At 47.2% G+C, this 21,192-nt stretch overlaps 2 protein-coding genes across 6 annotated transcripts in view; both read left to right on the forward strand.

The window, feature by feature from the left end:
* The first annotated feature begins 209 nt into the window (after positions 1–209).
* On the forward strand, positions 210–15,978 carry CIPC (CLOCK interacting pacemaker). 4 transcript variants are annotated; one of them, XM_020913385.2, is made up of 4 exons: positions 210–315; positions 5,620–5,807; positions 9,541–9,710; positions 12,511–15,978. In XM_020913385.2, the coding sequence occupies exons 2-4, from the start codon at positions 5,672–5,674 to the stop codon at positions 13,402–13,404; spliced, it is 1,200 nt and encodes a 399-aa protein (XP_020769044.1). In that variant the 5' UTR covers positions 210–315; positions 5,620–5,671; the 3' UTR covers positions 13,405–15,978. The 4 variants fall into 4 exon arrangements, with proteins under 4 accessions (XP_020769044.1, XP_020769045.1, XP_070325778.1 ...); XM_020913386.2 differs by lacking the exon at positions 210–315 and adding an exon at positions 334–537; XM_070469677.1 differs by lacking the exon at positions 210–315 and adding an exon at positions 334–463.
* Positions 15,463–21,192, forward strand: part of TMEM63C (transmembrane protein 63C) — a 140,422-nt gene continuing 134,692 nt past the window's right edge. The window contains exon 1 of one of the 2 annotated variants that reach the window (XM_070469673.1): positions 15,463–15,552. The gene's annotated coding sequence lies outside the window, so the exon portion shown is untranslated. The remainder of the gene's footprint in view (positions 15,553–21,192) is intronic. The other variant, XM_070469675.1, reaches the window with a different exon arrangement.

A 21,192-nucleotide genomic window follows, 5' to 3' on the forward strand; every position in this document is an offset into this window, starting at 1 on the left:
GAGCGGGCGCCTCCAAGGGCCCTTCTAGGAGAACAGCGAGCAGTCTCGGTGGTGCCGGGTCAGCCGAGCTGCGTCACGTGACTGGCGAAAGCTGCCGCGGAGGCTGGGGGGGAGGGGGGAGGAGAAATGGGGGGGAGGAGAAATGGGGGGGAGGGGGGAGGAGAAATGGGCGGGCGGTCGAGAAGGGGGCATCGCTTGAGACGCGACGACGACGACGACGACGACGAGGTTGTCATGGAGCCGCGGGGCCGGGCTCGCGCATGCGCCGCTGTACCCATGGGTCGTCCGCCTGTGGAGCTGCGACCCCAGTCCTAGGTGAGCGACGGAGGGCTGCGGGGGCAGGGGAAAGGGGTTTGGGCGAGGAGCCGGCGGAGAGGAAGCGGGCGCAAGGGAGAGGAGGAGAGAACAGGCAAGACGGAGAGCGGGCACTTTCGGGGTGCCGAGGGCCAGATGGTGGGAGCAGGTGATGCTCCCTGCCCCATTTGGTCGGTTGGTTTTGCTGCGAGTGTCAGGACCGCGTGGGAGAGGAGGTCACGGGTGAGGAGGGGTTTATGTGTGGGGACCAAGTAGCGCTGGTAACCCTGTGAGGGTCCTGGGACCGCCCCCTCCCCCCCGTTTGGGGTTGTGGGGTCGGGGCGCGGGGTGGGTAGCTCCCAGTTCTGGACCCGGGGCATAGATATGCTGTCTTTTTCCAGAGACTCGCTGGCACCCACTTTGCTGGTACTTTTGCCCCCCGGGTGACCAGCTTGTGCCAGGCGCGGTGCCAGGGGGCGGGGAGGTGGCCGAGAAGGTGGCCAGTGCCAAGTAAGGATTGAGTGGTTGACAGCGGGTGGGTTGAGGGGACCTCCGATCCATCCAGGCCCCAGGGCACCGGGCCGCAGCCAGGCTCCCTGTGATTGCCCAAGTCCTGGCAGTACTGCATGGCCTGGGCGTTTGCCCTGGCAGGCTGGTGGCATGCCAGTCACAGCACAGTCCTAGGGTCTGCCCAGTTCTGCCCTGCTGAGCCTGCAGGCTGGTGGGTGCCTGGAGGGCTCTCCTGCTGTCTGGCACAGATGTATCGTGGGCTGGTGTGAACGGGGAGGGGGTGGTGGGCACTGTTAGCTGCGAACTCTTCTCCAGGCAGGGGGGTTTGAGGAAGTTCTGTAGTCTCATCTAATCTTTGAAAGAGGAAAATGAGTAAGCCATACCTGGTTCCAGACAGAGGACATCTGTATGGAATCGGGTTCGGGATCTTTGACCGGAATTTACAGCCAAATTGAAGCGTGCAAATGGTTGTGGAAGGGAAGAGGAGTATTAGAGATGTAGGTAGATGGTTGGTTTTGTTGTTGGTTTTTTTTTCCCTCCTTTGTTAAAATCCGCAGACATTCCCCCAGATTGGTATCTCTGAAAATGCAGACCAACGGAAAAGGACTTCAGAGAAAACCTAGTAATGCATTTATAACTCCAACTAGAATTACTCATGGCTTTTTGGGTGGTAAGGTCTTAATTTTCTCTGGCCGTGTATCTTTATTGTATTTAAACCTCTCCTTGGGCTTTCACCTCACACCTCTGTCTGTGCATGCCTGCTATACACGTGACACATTTTAAAGGGAACTTGAGCTCTCAGGAAAGTTGCCAAGTTGTCTATTACAGAGGAATCTGCAAGCAGCTTTTCAGATACTTCCCTTCTATACCTTGGGCCTCCTTTCTATGAGAAGCCTAAATCTCCATAGAGATTGTAGATTAGACCAACCTTTAGTTTGGCTGCTGGATTTAAAGCCAGAATGTGAGGGGTAGCTTAAAATGAGGCGTGGATGAAATACCTGTTTCCTGCAGGAAACCAGACCTAGACATTAAATCTTGAGGTTACCATGGTGTTTGAGGTGACCAGGAAATGTGTATTCCTGACCTTCAAGCCATTCAGGTGTTTTGGTGGCAGCTAAACTGTTAGGACTGTCCTGAGGACAAGTTTGTTGGAATTTATTATTCTGTGAGTATACTTCACACATTAATTGTTAGGGGCTGAGTTTGCAGAGATGAAAAGTCAACCCTTGAGGTTGAAGAGATGAACAGATCATTAGACTCTAATGTAAGAAGTGCATAAATAGAAGAACCAAGTGCTGTGCCACACTTGTTAGAATTTTTTATCTTACACCTATTGATGTAAACCGCTAGATGTATTGGTTAACTTTCCGTTGTGACTTTTAGTGTATACTGTTCTCTCCGGGAACCTTTTGGACCATGTGTTACATGTGCACTTATAAGAGACCTTTCTCAGGTCAATTCAAACTTAGCTCGGAGTCCTCCTAATGCAGAGTTAGGCTCATGAAGATCTGAGATGTGTGTAAGACAGTTGTCTTGGTTTCCAGTCTGTGCCAGGAATCAGAGATGGTACAGTGGGTATGATCTTGGTAACCCGTCTTCAACCCCTGGTCAGCTTATGAGCATCTGACTTTATTGTAAAATGATACCGACTAGGAACATAATCTTGACGTTTTCAGACTTTGCCATTGTCCTAGCCCTGGGTTTGAGTGCACCAGTGGTAAATGCCGTCGCTCTGTCTGTCTCTCGTTGAGGGCCTCATCTATGCTGTGTATGAACAGGTCTGTTCACTGGCTAACTGACATCTTCAGCGCCACTTCTGGGAGGGAAGCGCCTGTCTCAGAGAGGAAAGGTCAGATGGCATGTAGCCCTTTGTTCTCATTCCCACTTGACCTTCTCTGGGACACTAAGACTGCTGAAAGAGAATTTTACTTAGGACAGAGGCTTTCATATTTTTAGCACTTCCACATCCAAAGCAGTCACTTTTATTATTCTGAAGTAGATTATGCAGTCTCTATTTCCAATTGTCAAGAATCTAAAATTTTTACATCTGTTCTCCTTTTAACGTCAACATTTTAGCATTTTGACCCCACAGTCAGTATTGTCCTGAAAATTCTCAGACAAACAGGATAAATTCCTGTGTATTTTCTGTAGCTCCATTGACTGCAGCTTAATAACAGTAGCAAGACCTTGTTCCTTGTCTTGTTGCAAAGATTGTGGAAGAAGTTGGGATGCTTTATCTCAAGTGCCTGTAGAATAATCCATTTCAAGAGATAATGTGAAACTTCGTCAAGTTCTGAATTATTGCAACTGCCATGAGCTACCTTCCCAATCTAAATCAGTAGCAGGGTCAGGCTTGAATTTAGTCTGATGGCCCCTCCACCAGGGAGAGCTGCTGCCATTTTTGAAGAAGCCCTCTGTTCAGTTTCAGACAGCAGTATTTCAGGAGAATGAAACTGTGTACATTTGTTGGGTTTCATATAAAAAACTACAGATTTAATTAGAGAACGGTTTTGCATTTTCTTTTGCTTTTTAAGCTGACTTGTCTATGCTGGCAGACTTCCTCGCTGTCCGGTGGAGAGACATGCTTTTGGATAGCGCCATGAGAGCTGTGACAGGGCCTGCAGTGAGGGAGACCTGGATCCGATTCCTGGGTTGGGAAGTTCCCTGGAGCAGGAAATGGCAACCCACACCAGTGTTCTTGCCTGGAGAATCCCACGGACAGAGGAGCCTGGTGGGCTACAGTCCATGGGATCACAAGAGTCGGACACGACTTAGCGCTATCTCTTTTTTTTAAATGAGAAATGTGCCTTTCATGCACATGGTACTAAATGTGCTCCACCAAGGAGTGCTCAGCGTGATGTGGACTGAGTGGGGAGCCACTCGCCTTGAATGAGTTAGATATGGCACAGGCTCATTTTCACTGGGAATTGTATTTAACTCAGCCTCATTCTGATCAGTGTGCATTCCCTTTAGTCCACTTCTGTCTTATGCAAAAGAGCAAGAGAGCTGTTCAAGGATGCCTGTAAGCATCCTTGGCTTCTATTTAATTTTATTTCCAATCCCTCCTCTGCTTCTGGAGTGGTGGTTGTTCTTCACTAGATCCTGTATTAGCAGAAATGTTTACACTTGGCATTTTCAGGGTGTTTTCAGATACACGGCTGTCTGACAGGGGGCCCATGTTTCTCTCTTCTCAGAAGAACAAACGGATGGAGTAGAAAATGAATTGTGAATAAGAAGGCCACCAGGTGTTGCCTAAACCTACTACCTTGGTCCATTTGGGCTATCATGACAAAATACCACAGACCGGGTAGCTTATAAACCACAGAGATTTATTTCTCCCAGTTCTGGAAACTGAAAGTCCAAGCTTAGGGTGCCGGCATGGTCCAGGGACAGCCCTCTTTTAGGTCACAGACTTCTCACCAACTCTGGTGCAAGGGGTTGGGGACCTTTCTGAAGCCTAAGGCACTCATCCCATGAGGTGAAACCCTTGTGACCTAAGCCCCACCTTCTAATACCATCATCTTGGGGGACTAACTCCATATATGAATTTTGGGGGGAACACAGACGTTCAGACTGGAGCACTTATCCAGTTGCTTTGTTGTTGTCGTTTTCCCTGTTGGTCCGCTGTTCTCTTTATCCCTGCAGTATCCTTGTGTTCTTACTGTGCCCCCTTTCCAGCTGCCATCCCTTGGCTGTTCAGAAAAGAAAGTGAAAGTGTTAGTTGCTCAGTCATGTCTGACTCTTTGTGACCCCATGGACTGTAGCCCGCCAGGCTCCTCTGTCCATGGAATTCTCCAGGCAGGAATACTGGAGTGGGTTGCCATGCCTTTCACCAGGTGATCTTCTCGACCTGGGGATCAAACCCAGGTCTCCTGCATTGGAGGCAGATTCTTTAGCATCTGAGCCAGGGAAGCCCTGGCTGTTCAGTGGGCCCTGTTAAAATATCTTGACGGGCTCATTGGTCTCACACTTTGCACTGTTAACCTAGTTCTGCATCTGCTTTGAACTAGCTGTGCGTCTCTGGATCAAATCTAGGCGTCTCTCCAGGAAGAGGGGAGCCAGGTCTATTTGATTCACTCTGTACCCCCATTCTTAGCATCATGCCTAGTTCACAGCAGGCACTCGGGAAATATTTTTAAATGACTGACTATAACTTATCTGAGCCTCAACTTCCTCCTCTGTAAAATGGGATAACAACTGAGAAGGATGTTGTGAGGCTCAAATGAGAGAATCTTAACATCAATAATGTTATGGGCGTTTGTGGATCAAATCGCTGGTCTATCTGGTCTTCCGTGTGCATAGATGCACTTTCTAAGCCAGAATGTGGCATGCATATATAAGGAGTTGTTTTTTTCTCTGTTCACTACCTCCTCTAAAGAACTGAAAGGTTAATTTGAGAAACTACACTTAGGGAGGTGGCAGAAAGTCTCAGGCCTGCGGATGTATCCTGGGAAGCAGGCCTGGTCCGAGGTGGGCATCCCCTCTCCTCTCTTCTTCTCCCTCAGGGAGCATTCCAGAGAGCTAATCAAATGTGCCTTTGTTAGCAGTTTACAAAGCTTCCACTGAAAGATCTGTGTGCTTTGCATTTGTAATGGATTTAGAGGGCAGGGAGAGGACAGTGAGCCCGCCTTTGGGTGGAAACTATTCTCCTGCTGAGCAAACGTGTTGCCTTAGTCAGCTGAGACCTCTTGAGAAAGTGCCTGGAGAGGACGTGGGCGAGGCCCGTGTCCTTTGCCCCGACTTTACTCAGTGCAGGCTTACCTGTCCCAGCTCTCCAGGCAGTGACTTCTTACGTAACTGTTGTTTTTTTCACAGGGCAGTCTAGATGAAAAGAGTACTGATGAGTCCCCTTGCAGCCCAGTAAAACATGGAGAGGAAGAACCTGTCCAGAGAGGGCTCTCGAAGGCTGTCAGCCAAACCAAGCAAGGGCTCGGAGATGAAAAAGGCGTCTCGTCAGCTCGGCCTGGCAGCTGCTGAGTCAGATAAGGACTCTGGATTTTCAGGTTAAAATTACCTTATCGTTTCTACACTGTAGTGAATGATTTGCCTGAAAAACGTCCTCCATAAAACCCATTTGTGTGATAAGGATGGGAAGATTTCACCCACAGGAGAAATGAATGGCTTTCTGGTCTCTTAAAACGGTAGTTCTTTTGCCACATGGCAGGGTATTCATCAGAGACACAGTGGGGTTAGTTCCGAAGGAACGGTTTGACGTCTTTTTTCAGCTCAGACTCTCAACTTCAAATCTTACACATTTCCCACTGTGGCAAGTGGTTATGGGAGAAAAGATATAAAATACTCATAATTCTGTTGTCTTTCCTCCTTTCTCACAGGAATAGTTATATTGCAGTTACATTGCATTCCAGTAATCACATTGGAAAAAAAATCTGTATGTTGTCACCACATATAACAAATTAAACAAAGGTAGTATATAATTTGTTAAGATACCTTTTTTCTAAGAAAATATTTTGCTGTGTTTAAAAACGTTTCCTCCTGACAGCCCATCCCTGCCAGTGTTTGCTTTTTGTGTTTGGTCTGTGAGTCTCCTGGCCCCATTCCAAACCTGAGTACCTATTAGAGACGAGAAAGCAGGACAGTTTTCCTTACTAGTTTTTCTGAAAGAACTAGCTACATGCCCAGTAAATCTTTTAATTTTGTGCTGAGTCTTTTTTTATCTCCAGGTCAGAGAGTAGTGGCTTAAATACAGCTCGAGTGGCAACGTTTTTGGCCCAGGGGATGCAGAGGGGTGATGCCAGGGGACTCGGCCTGGGCCAGCATCCCGAGAGAGTGGAGCCCTCTCCTGGAGGAAGATTTCTGTTTTCCAGCCCACAGAGACTAATCAGTCCATCTTGTCGATTTATGAATTTATAGTGAGAAATGCAGCTCTTAGGAATCCTGAACTCTGTCATCCTTAGATCGGTACATTTTCTCTCTGTAGGTAAAGCTGCAGGGGAAGCCAGGTTATCAATAGATTGTTGCTCCAGGAGGAACAGAGCACCAGGTCAGGGATTAGAGTAAGGACAGTTCAGGAAAGTCAGGGCCAGCGTATAGCTCTTTGGGTTTTTCTTCTCAATCTTTTCATGTTGTTTCCCAAGTTCCCCACATCATAAGGCTCTTCTGAGGCATTTGTTAAAAAACACCAGACCCCTTTCCTGGAGATTGTGACATCGAGGGTCTGGGGGGAGGGCCTGGAATGTGGGTTTCATATTTTGACAAGTGTCTCTGGTGATGCCTGTGATCAGACAGGTTTAGGAAACTGCAGGCCTATGTCTTTTTTTTTTTTCTCTCTGTCTTAATATCATATTTGGTTTTTTTTTTTAAATATCATGAAGGTAATAAATGCTCATTGAAGAAACTCAGAAGTTTAGGTACATGCAAAGAAGAAAATAAACATTAACCATAACCCCACCCCTTGTTATTCTCAATACTGTGGCCATTTTGGTACTTCCTCTAACAACTTTAGCTCCATCAGGCCAGCTGTTTTGTAGCATGTTGCACAGTCTGGGTAGTTTTCTGAAAGTTTCCTATTCTCTATGCAGAAGTGCCTTAAGAAGTTCTGTGCTGTTCAGACACATGGCAGTATTAAAAACACTCATACTTGTATGCCCCAGAAGGTGGTCCCAGTGACGGCCTCCAGCCACTCTGGGGCCAGGTACCAGTGGTGTCATCACTGCTGGAGTTGTCCTTTCAGTTACCTTGGGATGTGATGCAATTGGCAGTCACTAATTAGCTCCAGTCCATATTTAGATTTTTCCCATTGTCCCAATAGTGTCCTTTATAACTGTTAGTCTTTTTTTGTATATTTGCTTGTTTTGGGTGTAGAACTCAGCTGAAGGTTGTGCATTTCATTTCACTGTCCTGTCTTTTTGATCTTAGTCTAGAACAGTTCCCTTGTCTTCTCTTTTCTTTCCTTTCTTTTTTTTCTCTGTGAAATTGACATCTTTAAATGAGTTAGGCCTGTTGTTTTGTAGAATGTTTCACACTGGACTTCTCTGGAAGCTTCCCCAGTATTAGAAACAGAATAAACATTTTTTAAATAGAAAACTAAATTTTTGGTGTTATATCCTTCTCATTGCAACACATGAGGTGACTCCTAGGTTTGTCTTCTTGGTGATGCTCTGATTAAGGGAGTAATTGTAGACCCTATTTCTTTATTATGAAAGTACCCCTTTCTCTTTGTAATTAATAAGCAGTTTATGGGATGATACTTTGAGATTGTGTGACTCTCCTGTTTTCCAACAACCTCTTGACCACTGGTTTTCGTATCCATTGATGATGCTTGCCTGAACCAGTTACTACGTTTGTGGTTTGAAAAATGGTGATCTAATTCTATATCATTCATTTACATTTTATTAGCTGATGATCTTTTGTAAAGAAACATTTCTCTGCCCCCTTTTTTGAGCATCACTGTAGATTCACAGAATTCTTTTCGAATTTGGTTTGTCAACCTGTTATCAGTATTCTTTTTGATACCAGGTTGTCCCACATTGGATCAGTGGGGGTCTCTTCTAGATGGCACCTGTGTCTTTGACGTGTCTCGCATTTTTATTTGAGTGCTTCCTTGCTTTCTGGGACAGTAAGATGTCTAGGCTTGTCTTGCACCTTCCCTGCCAAAGACATCAGCCATTTCTCCAAGGAGCCCTGGTTTCATTTTCTTGCAGAATGGTATTTGCATAGAAAACAAGATACACGTACTAGGTACGTACTTTTCTTCTGAAGTTCTTTGTTTATGGCCCAATAGTTCTTAACTAAAGGTGCACATCTGGATTACTTGTGGTGCTTTGTGAAAATACATGTGCCTGGACACCAGATAAATCAATTCCTAGATTGAGGGGAAGACCCCAAGACCCGTGATTTCTGAAAAGCATCTCCGGAGAATCTGATTAAAGGCAGGTATTAACAGCTGCACTCTTCTCCATTATAGTCGCATTCCAGTCTTGTCTCGTCCAGGTGACACTGAGATTTCTGACGAGCATTTCAGGTATTCCGAGCCTCCTTACTGGCGGTCTCCTGGTTTACTCCAGCAAGGAGCTAATTAAGTCCGTTCTCTATGGATGTCACGTCGAGCAACCTTCTTTTCTCCGCCGTGGAGAGAATCTCTCCATCACCAGTTGTACAGGATCCCCAGTAGGCACACTCAGCATGCATTTAGGACACTAACAAAGGAGGTGCTTAACTGGGTGGAGGAGGAAAACAAAGACATCATAAGCCTCAACTTGATGAACTTATCCAGACTTTTACAATTAGGAAACTTAGGAGGCATCTATTTTAATTTCAGCAAGGTGGTAAGGCTTGGGGTTTTATTGTTACTTGTTTTTGTTGTTATTACATCATGTGGTGCCTAGGGCCTCTAAAGATCTTCATCTTGTCTCAGGTCCAATGCACACTCCTCTCCTTTTCAACCACAGATTCTTAAAAGTAATGAGCTAACATTGAAGCCTTTACCCACTTCTGTAGACTGGTGATGATTACTTTCACATGAACCCTAATTGATGCTGGCTTTTTTCTATAAGAGAGTCAGAATGGAAGTCTGCTGTCCCAGTGCAGCAATTATTAATCTCTTGGGGTGGGAGGGATAATTATGCATCCCACTGAGAATCCCATGAAAGGTAGACTTGCTCCTCAGAATTCTCAAAAGCACGGTCACAAATGTTCCATTCGATTTCAGGGGGTCTGTGGCTCCCCAGGAGGACTGGTTAGGAGCCCAAGTGAACTGACCATTTCTCTGCCCAGCAGATGGGAGCTCAGAATGCCTGAGCTCGGCCGAGCAGATGGAGTCCGAGGACATGCTGAGCGCCTTAGGCTGGAGCCGAGAGGACAGGCCAAGGCCAAGTTCCAAGCCTGCGAGTGGAGCCTTCCCGACTCTGTCCCCCATGGTGGTCATGAAGAACGTGCTGGTCAAACAGGTGAGGAGGACCACGCGCTCGTCGCGCTTTGCACACTCGAGTTTCTGAGCTTCCTGTGCACCGAGTTTCTCTCCGCCAAGGAGGGATGTGAGAAGCAGACCACCAGAAATCACACCAACACATGCTGCTCTCCTGGGAAGAGGGTGTGGCCTTTTAGCTACTGACCTGGTTTGAAAAAAGGAATACAGGATTCAGGACATGTATTCTCATTTTCCAGACATTAAGACTGCATCCCTAGTTTGTCCAAAGGTGTCTGGAATACCTTAGTCATGTTTAAAGGAACCAAGCAGAAATGTCCTAACTTCCATAGTGCATCTAAGATATGACAGAGTTTAGGGTTGAAACAAGAGGCTCTTTTTTTTAAAATTTGAATTTCCCTGGGGACTTTGAGAAGTAGAGGCAATTTCCCTATTTATCATGTTATATTCTGAGCATTTTCTTAGTAATCAGCCAGAGCTATGTCATTAGTGAAAAAGCAACTCTTTGGTATAGGTATGACTTTACCAGCAGACTCCACATAGCATTGCCATAGAATTGAAGAGTACTTTGTTGTAGGTTTTATCACATAACTATGCAAATTATGTGGTTATTGTCTAGATATGAAAGAAAAGATTTAGATAAAAAATCTTAAGCTTAGCTCCAGTGTTTGAGTCAGAGAATTCAATCCTATGAACTTAGTCAGAGAACATATAACCTTATCCTGCTTTGCTCTGAAACAGACTAGTCCTCTTGTGGTTCTGTTAATGAGGCTGTTTAAAGCCAGTGAAGTTTGCAGTCTGACTGTGTGTAGGTGACCTTCCCACCTTAGGTGGAAAAACGTGGCTGTAGCCTGACAGAAAACCCTGATGTCTTAACTGTTACCTAGTTACTGCTGAGCAACTCAAACTGATTTTCAGCAAGGCAACCTGGTGAGTTTGGATCTAAAAATTTGAAGATATTTGCTTGATAAATCACGTCTCAGCTGGAAGCACAGCTCTCCTCCCTGAAACGAGGAGATTTGAGAATAAAAACATGAAATGGAGCCCAAATGAGGTTGTTCAGGCTCCACCGGTGCACCTCAGGACTCCTGTCTCCTGCTCTTTCCTCTTTGCCTTGTCTCCGCCTTCCTCTCTGGCCCCCTTGTCACTCTTTCTTAGGCATCTGTGTTTTTTGTTGTGGGTGTTGTGGCAGCGCCGGAGGGCGGAGAACAGCCTGCAGTTGCTGGTGAGGAGGCGGGCCCTGCAGAGCCGTAGTCTTCAGGATAAAGACCCACTGGGAAGGCTTGATCAGGAGACAGGAGGCTTGGGGGCAGACTGACCTGATGGAGCAGTCTAGGAGTTTTGTGTTTTCACATATGCTAGAATTCCACCACATTCCAAAATTTAAAAATCTTTGCTTATTATATAATGTCTTAATTATTGCTGCTTTTTTTTAGGTATTTTTCTCTGGTGAGTCTGATTCCAGTTCTGTCACCAGACTATGCCTTCTTACACACAAATTATTTCATCACCATGGACTTCAATTTCCTCATCTTTAACATGAGGCTTTTTGTGAAATGATTCTGAGGTCCTGTGCAAGTCTAAAATATTCTCTGGTATTCCCTTAGATGATTTCAACAAGAGTGGTAACCTTGTACAAATCTAATAATTGAGACAAACAGACTAAGTCAGTGGGCATAACAGCAGCATTAGAAAGAGTAATCTTGGGAGAGCAATGAATTAGGTATTTTCTGGGTCTCTGTGCCTTGGAGGTCAATCCCTGTGGTGTGATTGACCAAGGGGACAGCCTGAAGTTTTGCTTTTGGCTGAGCTGCACTGGGCTGATCTCTTCTTTGAAAGACTCCTGATTCTGTATCTCCTCTGCTGGGGGAGTGTGGTTGCTAGGCCCAGCATTGCTTGCTTGTTATTGCAGCACCTCTCAGTATATTTGAACACTAAGAGGGCTCCAAAATGGGCTTCCAGGTCATCCCACCTTTTGCACAGGAGATGGACTGTAGTTGAACTTGGCTAAGAGTTCTTAACCAGGTATCTATGGAGCTGAAATGTGTGCAAATCAGGTACCCACGTGGGAGCAGGGTCCATCACTTTCTGCAGATAAATCACGTGACTCCACCAAGGGGGAGAGCCTCTGTCAGGGCTCTTTCTGCCTGGCTTCAGGTATTCATGACTTTATTCTCAAATCTCCTCGTTTCAGTGAGGAGAGCTGTGCTTCTAACCAGGCCCAAAGACAGGAGAACACTGCAACAACATGTAAAATCACACACAGTGTGGAAGCACCCGCACGTGGTGGCTGTTACTGCCTTGCAGAGCTTTGTGGTTGTTGGGGGTCATTGCCATAAAGGCAGACCTGTGGACTCCTGACACTAGGTAACTTTTTAAAAAATACGTAACTTTTTAATCAAAAGTTGTTTTCATGTAAAAGAGATTCCACAAATAACTAAAGGAAGACTTTACTTTGGTGTAAAGTCACATTTGTGGTATTGAGATAAGCACGTTTTAATTTATGACAGCAGGTCATACCATCCGTACTCTCATTGCCTCAGTTGTGACCTTGACTGTGTCATTACTCCACCTACCTGTGCTTTTCTTTTTCTTGAGTGACAGCACTTGAATAAAGATAGCCATTCCCTCCAGTTTTCCCTTGAGAGAGAAAATCTGTGGTATCAGACCCAAGTGAATATTGAAGCCACTTTCATCTCCAGGCTTGTCAAGAAGGGCTACCCCGTGTGTGGAAAGCTCCGTCCTTACGTCTGAGTATTTGCTCTGCCCCGTGGACAGCTGTGGGTAACCAGCAGTTTGCCGCTCTTTCCCTTTGTCCTCAGGGCAGCAGCTCCTCCCAGCTCCAGTCGTGGACTGTCCAGCCCTCCTTTGAAGTGATCTCAGCCCAGCCACAGCTCTTATTCCTTCATCCGCCAGTTCCGTCTCCTGTCAGCCCGTGTCACGCCAGTGAGAAAAAGTCGGACTCCAGGAATTACTTGCCCATTCTCAATTCTTACACCAAAATAGCCCCTCACCCCGGCAAAAGGGGCCCTTCCCGCAGCCCAGAAGAACGAGGAGAAGGTGGCATGCAGAAGAAGGTCTGTACTGAGAGACTGGGGCCCGGCCTGTCTGCTCGCGAGCCAACCAAGACCAGTGCTGGCCCACCCCAGCCCCCAACCCCCGCGCCCCCCAGCGCCAAGCTTGCCGAGGACTCGGCTCTGCAGGGCGTGCCCTCCCTGGTGGCGGGTGGCAGTCCACAGACTCTCCAGCCGGTGTCCAGCAGCCACGTGGCTAAAGCTCCCAGCCTGACCTTTGCCTCCCCCGCCAGCCCCGTCTGTGCTTCCGACAGTACCCTGCACGGGGTGGAGAGCAGCTCCCCGCTGTCCCCGCCGGCGGCCAGTTACAGCTCCGCTCTGTGGGCTGCCGAGCACTTCTGCCGCAGCCCAGATAGCTTCCCAGAGCAGCGGCAGAGCAAGCACAGGCGCTTTCAGAATACCCTGGTAGTCCTGCACAAATCCGGTTTGCTGGAGATCACTTTGAAAACCAAGGAGTTGATTCGTCAGAACCAGGCAACTCAGGTGGAACTTGACCAGCTCAAGGAGCAGACCCGGCTGTTCATAGAGGCCACTAAGAGCAGGGCTCCTCAGGCCTGGGCCAGGCTGCAGGCATCTTTAACGTCAGGGTCAGGTCATACCGGCAGTAACCTGGAAGCATTCTCTGAGCAGCCAGACATATAACATCGAAGACATATTTTCCTGTTACTTGAGTGCTTTTTAACTCTTTTACTGTTACCTACTCCTGTTTCCCAAAGCTTACATAAGATCTTTTCCTTTTAAACTCAGACTGTTCATTGGTTCACTTACGAAGCCACATGCCAGGACCCGGCTGCTGTCTGAACCTGTGGTCTATGCACAGTTTACCTTCGTCTCTGTTCCAGCGAGGACCTCAGGTTTGGGTGTCCTTGAGTCCCTTTTCCTCAGCCTGCAGGTAGTTTGATGGCTCATGGGGCAAAGTGTGAGGGGTGATTGTGCGGGGCCCTTCTAGCTGTCACCTCCCGCCACCCCACTCACCAGCCGTGATCGAGGGTGCAGTGATGCCGGCAAGCATGCAGAGCGGCACCTGTCAAGCCAGGGAGCAGGTGACACAGGAGCCCTTCATGGGTCTTCCCGTGAAGGTCTTAGTGACAGACGAAGGTGCAAGAGGAGGGCGCTTGCCTTCCACGAGGCCCTGTGCCCTTTGGCAGGAACCTGAAGTGCTTTGGCACAGATTGCTCTTCGGATGCAAGCACTTAATCACTTAAAGCTTTGTTTTTTTAAACCTGAAAGTCGAAGGGAAAGAGTAGCACTGTTAACTCTTACACTTTAATCACAAGCCAGATTTCTCTTAAACTGGTAGGCGAAATACTTCGGATTTGTAAAGTATAGAATGGATTTAGGACCATCTGGAGCTACAGTTGATGAACTGCTTTTTTGACTCATAGAGTCTAAAGAAAGGAGAAATGGCTAGCATCTCTTGGTTAGGAGCTGGAAGATTCTAGTAATTTATGCCTTTTTTTTCCTCTCTTTTTTGAAACAATGCAACCTGTTTTATATGTGAAAATCTTAAGGACAGCTTCATGGTTTCCAATTGTGTAATCCAAGTCTGCCCTCTGCTACCACTTTTTTTCCCTCTTGTTTTTACAAAAGAAGAAAGAAAATATTATTAAGCTTGATAAAGTTTGAATTAAAATCATTGCAAGGTTATGACATACAAGTCTACAAAAAATTAGAAAACATTCTTGTTATCCATTTTCTTTCCACATCCAGTTTTCATTCGTCTGATGTCACAGTGATGTGGAGCAGTCTTCCATGTTTGTTTTTATGCATTGGATTTTGGCAGCAAAGCCAAAGGTATAGTGGGTTCTGTGAAGTCCACCTAGAAATAGAGAGTATTATGAGAACTTGCAGATGATACACGGTTTTTCAGCTTCATCATAAACCAGATTTCTAGGTTGTAAAGTTGCCAACTTCTTATTCTCCCATTTAAAAAATTTCATTCTCTTGAAAATCTTAAGAATGACCAACTTCATTTTTTCTGCAAGGAAAATGGTCTTGAAGTTCTTCCAAGGCTAGAAGCTAATGCTAGTGATAACTCTTAACATAGTTTTAAAATTAGAAGGCTTCGAATTGCCTGCATTTTGTTCTCAAACGCAGTTTAGAAATAAACAACCCAGTAAACTCTCTTAGACTCTGCTAATCAATGCAGAATTATTACCTGCCATGTGCTTTCTGAAAGAGTTTCAGAAACCAGAGCAAATATGTCGTTAAGGAGGCTCGGCTGCTTTTAATGTTTTTCCTCTTGGCCCGCTCCCGTCGCCTCCCCTCGATCTGTGTGGTGCTACCGCAGCTCCGCTCTGCACACCATGCTGGGACGCTTCCTTTTTGGCAGAATATGTTTGGCAGCAAAGCCATAGAAACAGGTGCATTCAGAACAGCCTGGGCACCAGGCATGAGTCTTACTGAGGCAAAAATCTGAACACACTTGCTGAGAACCAAATGTACGCCATCGGAAGACTCCCCTGTGGAACCTTACGCGTCTTGGACTCTTCTCCCTAGATGGAGGTTTGCACTTCCCTCCTGTCAGGCAAAAGACGCCGAGAGCCCTCGCCAGTGCTCGTTGCCGAGTGCCTCCTCTGATCTTGTGACTTGGTGCTGCGAGTGCCTCTGGGCTGTTGGCATGGGTGTTCTCTCCCTGGTGGAGCAGTGAGCAGATGCAGCCAGGCGGAGAAGCTGGTCCAGCAAAGAGCCATCCATTGAGGCTAGCAGACCTGTGGGGCCAGAGGCCAGGTTGACAAGTGGGTGAACCTCGGAGTTGACCGGCAGGACCTCTGTTGGTTTCACACGGCTGTAAGTAGTCACAGTCTTCCTGATGCATGACCTGATCTTGTCTGAGGTTCTGTGGCAAAGCTGTTGTTTTCTGAAAGCCATTCTTAACTCACACCAACCCTTAAGAGAAGTTTTGGCAGATGGTGTTGGCAGTGTTGAAACACATCTAGAAAAAGCTGCTGATTGAATTGGTTATGGGAATGGAGCTTGGTGACATTTGTAATTTATTACACTCTCCTTGCTTTTATTGATTATGGTATTGTCTGACTTTGATTCCTTTGGCAGAACAGTAATTCTCATGCATATATTGAAGTGTCTTTCCAGCTATGAATTCTTTACGGTAGAGGTTTCTTTACCAAATGTGAATTCTTTTGAGGAAGTATGAAGTTTTGTAGAAATTGACTGTGAAATGTCAGAGAAAAATAAAAGTCACTTACTTGAAAACTATTTGGCCTTTGGGCTTTATAACTGCTTAAAACACTGAAATCAAGAGTTCAATTGATAGAGGTTTCATACGTATATACTCAAGGTATTTGGGGATGTTGAGATTAGATACTGAACTTGTGAAAATTCACTGTTCAGACTCCCACCGGTGTGAACGTAAAGGTGATGCAGGCAGTCTTAAGACAAATGGATGGTTTGACATTCTTTAGAGTCATGGAGGGTTTATATTGGGTAGGTTGGGAGGAGAAAAGAGAATACAGTCCAGTGATTTCTTCCATCTGATATGACACTTTCACAGACGGAATTTTTAAATGACAAAAACCACTGCAGTTGTCTACTGGGACAAACTAAAGCCACATTAAGTAAAGCTCTTTCTACCACGGGGAGGTCCTTAACGAGTGCCTCTCCATGCCTTTTCGTTCATGCTTCTCCGAGTTGACTCCTGAGGCTCTGCTCCTCCTCAGAATTCACCTACGGAGTCTCAGTGGGGAAATCTGTAGAATCTTCCCTGTCCTGAGGCCAGTCAGGACACCCCTCCTGGGATTTTTTAAGTCACTGGAAAAATAAGAAACTTATCCTCATTTAAAGTCCTGAAGGATTGCCATAGTCTGAATTCTTACAGCATTATTCCTATCCTACACAATTTTTTAAGTAACTTCTAAAAATATCGCTGGAAGAGGCCCCTCCTGAAACAGAGAACCAGCCTCCCATAAGAGATGGACTCCAGAGACACGGGAGCCCAAAGTGGATCCTGTGAGGCTTCGGAGAGCTGGGTCACTCACTGTCGCGCCTGGCCCTTCGGCGTGATTCTGCATGTGGAGACACGAGCCTGTTGCAAGCCTGTTCACTTCATCCATGTCCCTTGGGGCATCACTGCAGAGCGTGGCCTGGCACGGTGGGGTCCAGAGCCCTGCATGCACCTCTTGCATCTGACCCTTATCAGCCGCTGACTTTGGATAGGCATCCCTCCTCTCAGTGGAATAAATGGAGAATTGAAGTTGTCCTCTCTGGGGTGCTTCCCAGCTGTAACCACGTGTAAGATCTCTGGCTGTATTACAGCGAGCCTGATGGTACATTATCTGATAACAGCTCTTCCTCAGTTTACGGTGGGGTTCCATCCTGACAAACCCATCATAAGTTGAAAATACCCTAAGTCAAAAATGCATGTGATCCACCTAACCTCCCTGTCTTAAACATGCTCAGAACACACGCATCAGCCTGTGGCTGGGCGAGCTCATCCCACACAAGCATTGCAGGCGGATTCACTGCCATCTGAGCCAGTGTAGGGGCTGACGAGGGTTAGGTGTATCACGTGCATTTCTGACTGTGGATAGCTCACGGAGGTGTCGGTTGTCGCACTGAAAGGAAAACGGCAGCTGTTTTGAGTTGATAATGGTGGTGAGTGTATCGGTTATTGACCCTCGCGATCACGTGGCTGACTGGGAGCAGCCCACCATCAGGACATAGGATTGTACCGCATGTCACTCGGCCAGGGGAGAGATCAGAATTCCAAGTAGGGTCTCTACAGAAGGCCCATCTCTTTCGCACCATTGTAAAGCCAGAAAACCCTAAGTCAGAGACCGCCTGTAATCTGTTAAATTTTAAAGAAAACCCTGGGGTGCTCACAGAGCAGGTTCCTTGTGCTTAGTTGATTTTAAAGCATTCTGTCAGATTTTAAACTTATCGTATGTGACTGGGAGAAGCATTTTGCCAGCCTGCTTTGATTTTGATGACCCAGGTGGAGCTCACATGATTCACTCGTTCCTGTATGAAAGATTGCTCTCAGGTGAAGAAATTGCCCCAAAGGAGAATAACTGGGCGAAGAACAGACTCATTGGAAAAGACCCTGATGCTGGGAAAGATTGAAAGCGGGAGGAGAAGGGGGCGACAGAGGATGAGATGGTTGGATGGCATCACCGACTCAATGGACGTGAGTTTGAGTAAACTCCAGGGGTTGGTGATGGACAAGAAGGCCTGGTGTGCTGCAGTCCATGGGGTCGCAAAGAGTCGGACACGACTGAGCGACTGAACTGAAATCGAATTATGTCCTTTCCTAGTCAGTCACCTGCAAATAGCCATTTCCTCTGAAATGAAGGACATTTAATGGGATTTTATGTTTTAGAGAGTATGTCGCCGTTCTTTTGTCTTGTCCTGGATTTCTCTCCCCACAGCCTTTAAGTTTCTCTCCTGGCCCACTCCCTTTGCCGCCCCTGAGCCTGTGTGGTGCCCTGCTCTGCACGCTGTGCTAGGAAGCCTCCTTTCAGACAGAGAGCATGTTTCTGCATGTTTGATAAGGAGCCTCTTAGGTTGATTTACTGTTATTTTAATGGTAAATAGTCATAGACTGTGCCAATGTGGTGGTACTTTGTCAGGACTCTATTCTGAACCCAGGTTCTGGGTGTCACCTTTCATCCCCACCGGGCGGGGTGTTAGAGACAGGATGAAGTCTGCCTGGTGACACGGAACGAGCAGACTAGCCGAAGAGAAAGAGGCAGCAGGAAGCAGCTCTGTCTGTTTCCTTCATTAGAAGAGAGAGGAGACGTCCGGTCCACTCGGCATGCTGAGATGATGGTGAAGTACAAAAAACGATGTCTCTGAAGGGTTTTTTCAGTTGCTCCACAGAGCAAGGGAGCTTCCGTGCACAGAAGCCCAGCAGTGGGATTCCCGTGATGGCATTCCACCCCGAAGGGCTGTCCTTGGCTTGGAATAATTAACACCGTCTTCTACCAAAATCTCATTGACAGCTAAACGGAAGAGAGCAAGTCTCAGCCCAGCCTCTTAACTAGCTTCCTGGAAGGAGGTGTTCTGTGGGTCCCTGGACTCCTGTGAGCACTTCGGCTTTTTCCTCTCAGAATTCCTCCTCCGTTCTTACAACACGTGGCACTCCCGTCTCTTTCTGAAGGATGGTTATGCAAGACATGAGAGAATTGCTTGAAAGAACAGTCTGTGTGGGTCCTGCCTCAAATATACAGCATCTGGAGGAGACGAGAAAGAAAGAGAAAAGCCTGCGGAGTAACACAGGGAGTGGGTGGAAGCTCTTAGAGATGAAAGGGAATAAAAACTGAAAGCAGGATCCCGAGGCCAACCCGCGTGAGTCAGGTCGAGTGATGAGCACTTGGGATGAGGCCATCGGAGTGACTGGCGAGCAGGAGAGTAAAAATAGCTGCCTTTGCTTTTCCTGAGACCTGGCTTCATTGCAGGCATCGCGAGGGCCCTGGAAGACCGCTCGCTAGTTCTGGTAAATGTCTGTATCACAGAAGCAGGCCACGGCCTCTGTTCTCTGCAGGCACCCACAAGCCTTGGGCCGCTGACTGGGCAGATGGGAGCGCTTGGCCTGGAGCCCATCCTTCGTCCGGGGCCGAGAGCACGGCAGCTCCTGAGTCCTGGCCAGAAACCCCAGATGTGCTCCTGCCTGCTGATAGGAAAACCCTAATACCCCTCTGGAGAGCTGAGCTGAAATCGCCATCTCTGCTCAGCCCTGATACAAATTCATAAGTCGCCCTAGAGTCAGGGGAAGAGAAGAAGCCAAAAGACACCCACAAATACACCACATCTTCGGTAGGCCCTGCGTCCTGTTCAACAAACGCAGGAAAGCCTGGCTCTGGAGGTCAGGTGGTCCCCACAGAGCATGAGTCATTCTGACTCCCCTCTGTTCTCCAGCAAGGCTTCTGGGCTTCTCCTCGCCTGTCACCGGGCTGCTCGGGAAACGCAAGTGAGGGTTCACTTAAGCAAGACATGCAGAGGAAGGGCAGTGGACCACCCAAGCCAACAGCCTAGGATAGCCAGAGCTGACAAGGCAGCCCCAGGCCTGGGTCAGACGCAGTGCTTTCACTGATGGTCAGCAGGCCAGGTGGCTTCAAAGATGTTTTTTTAAAGCCTCAAGGTGATGCTTGCCTGTCTAGTTAGGGTGTGTTTGGAAGTTTGTGCTGCTTGTGTTCTTGAAGCATTTTCCAGGCTCAGTTACACTCTGAGCTCCTGACTGGTCAGTTAACCGGTGTTGCCCGCTGTGCCCGTCAAGTCGCGTCCAGTGGCAGGACTGGCCTTCTGGCCCCCTTAGCAGCAGGGCATTGAGAAATGTGGGAAAGCTTATACCCGGGCGTAAATGTCTCCCACACTGATTTTTTTAATCAAGGGAAAAAAGTGCTCCAGGACCCACAGACTCAGAGGAGCAGGCAGCCGACAGTACAGGTCAGCCCCATGAGAGGTCCCACTTTTTGCTGTTGTTTAGTCGCTAAGTCATATCCGACTCTTGCGACCCATGGGCTGTAGCCTGCTGGGTTCCACTGTCCATGGGATTCTCCCAGGCAAGAATACTGGAGTGGGTTGACATTTCCTTCTTCGGGGGATCTTCCTGACTCAGGGATCAAACCTGCATCTCCTGCACTGACAGGCGTATTTTTTTTTTTTACCACGGAGCCAGCTGGGCCCCACTTTGGGGACCTTTAAAAGTCTGAAAGCTGGGGCTTCCCTGGTGGCCCAGTGGTAAAGAATCTGCCTGCCAGTGCAGGAGACACAGGTTTGATCCCACATGCCACAGGGCAACTAAGTCCACGTGTCACAACTACTGAGACAGTGCTCTAGAGCTGAGTTGCAACTAGAGAAAGCTCACATACAGCAACAAACACCCAGTGCAGACAAAAATAAATGAGTAAATAAATAAATCTTAAAAAATAAAATGCAGAGGATAATTAAAAAAAAAAATCTGAAAGCTTTGGTTTCCTGACACATACCTGACCAGGACATGGTTATCGTCATTTCAGAGTAACAAACACATTAAGCTGTCAACGTGTTTACAGCCCAGGTGCTGACCCAGCTGTAGGGTATGAAATGGTGAGTGAAACAGGCATTCTCTCTGCTTCTGTTGGAGTGGGAGAGTAGAAAAGACCATCAGTTAGTCAGTCACCCCTTTGATGGATTGTGTTTCACCAGGTCTCACACAACCAGAGTTGGGCGTGTGAGCCTGGGCAAGGTGATATGACCCACTCACTTCTACTTTTATTTCAGAGATTAATGTTTTGATAATCTTTGGCTTTAGCATTCTTTGATTAGGGCAAGAGTCCTTCATGTCAAACTGCTAATTGAGAACAGAACTGTTGGTAGAGGCACAGTATACTAGTTGATAAGTTTCACTCCCAACACCCAGCACACTAGGAGAGAGCTCTAGAAAGCATGGCTTTCTAGAAGGTCTGAAAGGTGTCACCTTCAGACTTTCATGCT

This window comes from Odocoileus virginianus, chromosome 6, assembly GCF_023699985.2.
Source record: "Odocoileus virginianus isolate 20LAN1187 ecotype Illinois chromosome 6, Ovbor_1.2, whole genome shotgun sequence".
Taxonomy (NCBI): domain Eukaryota; kingdom Metazoa; phylum Chordata; class Mammalia; order Artiodactyla; family Cervidae; genus Odocoileus; species Odocoileus virginianus.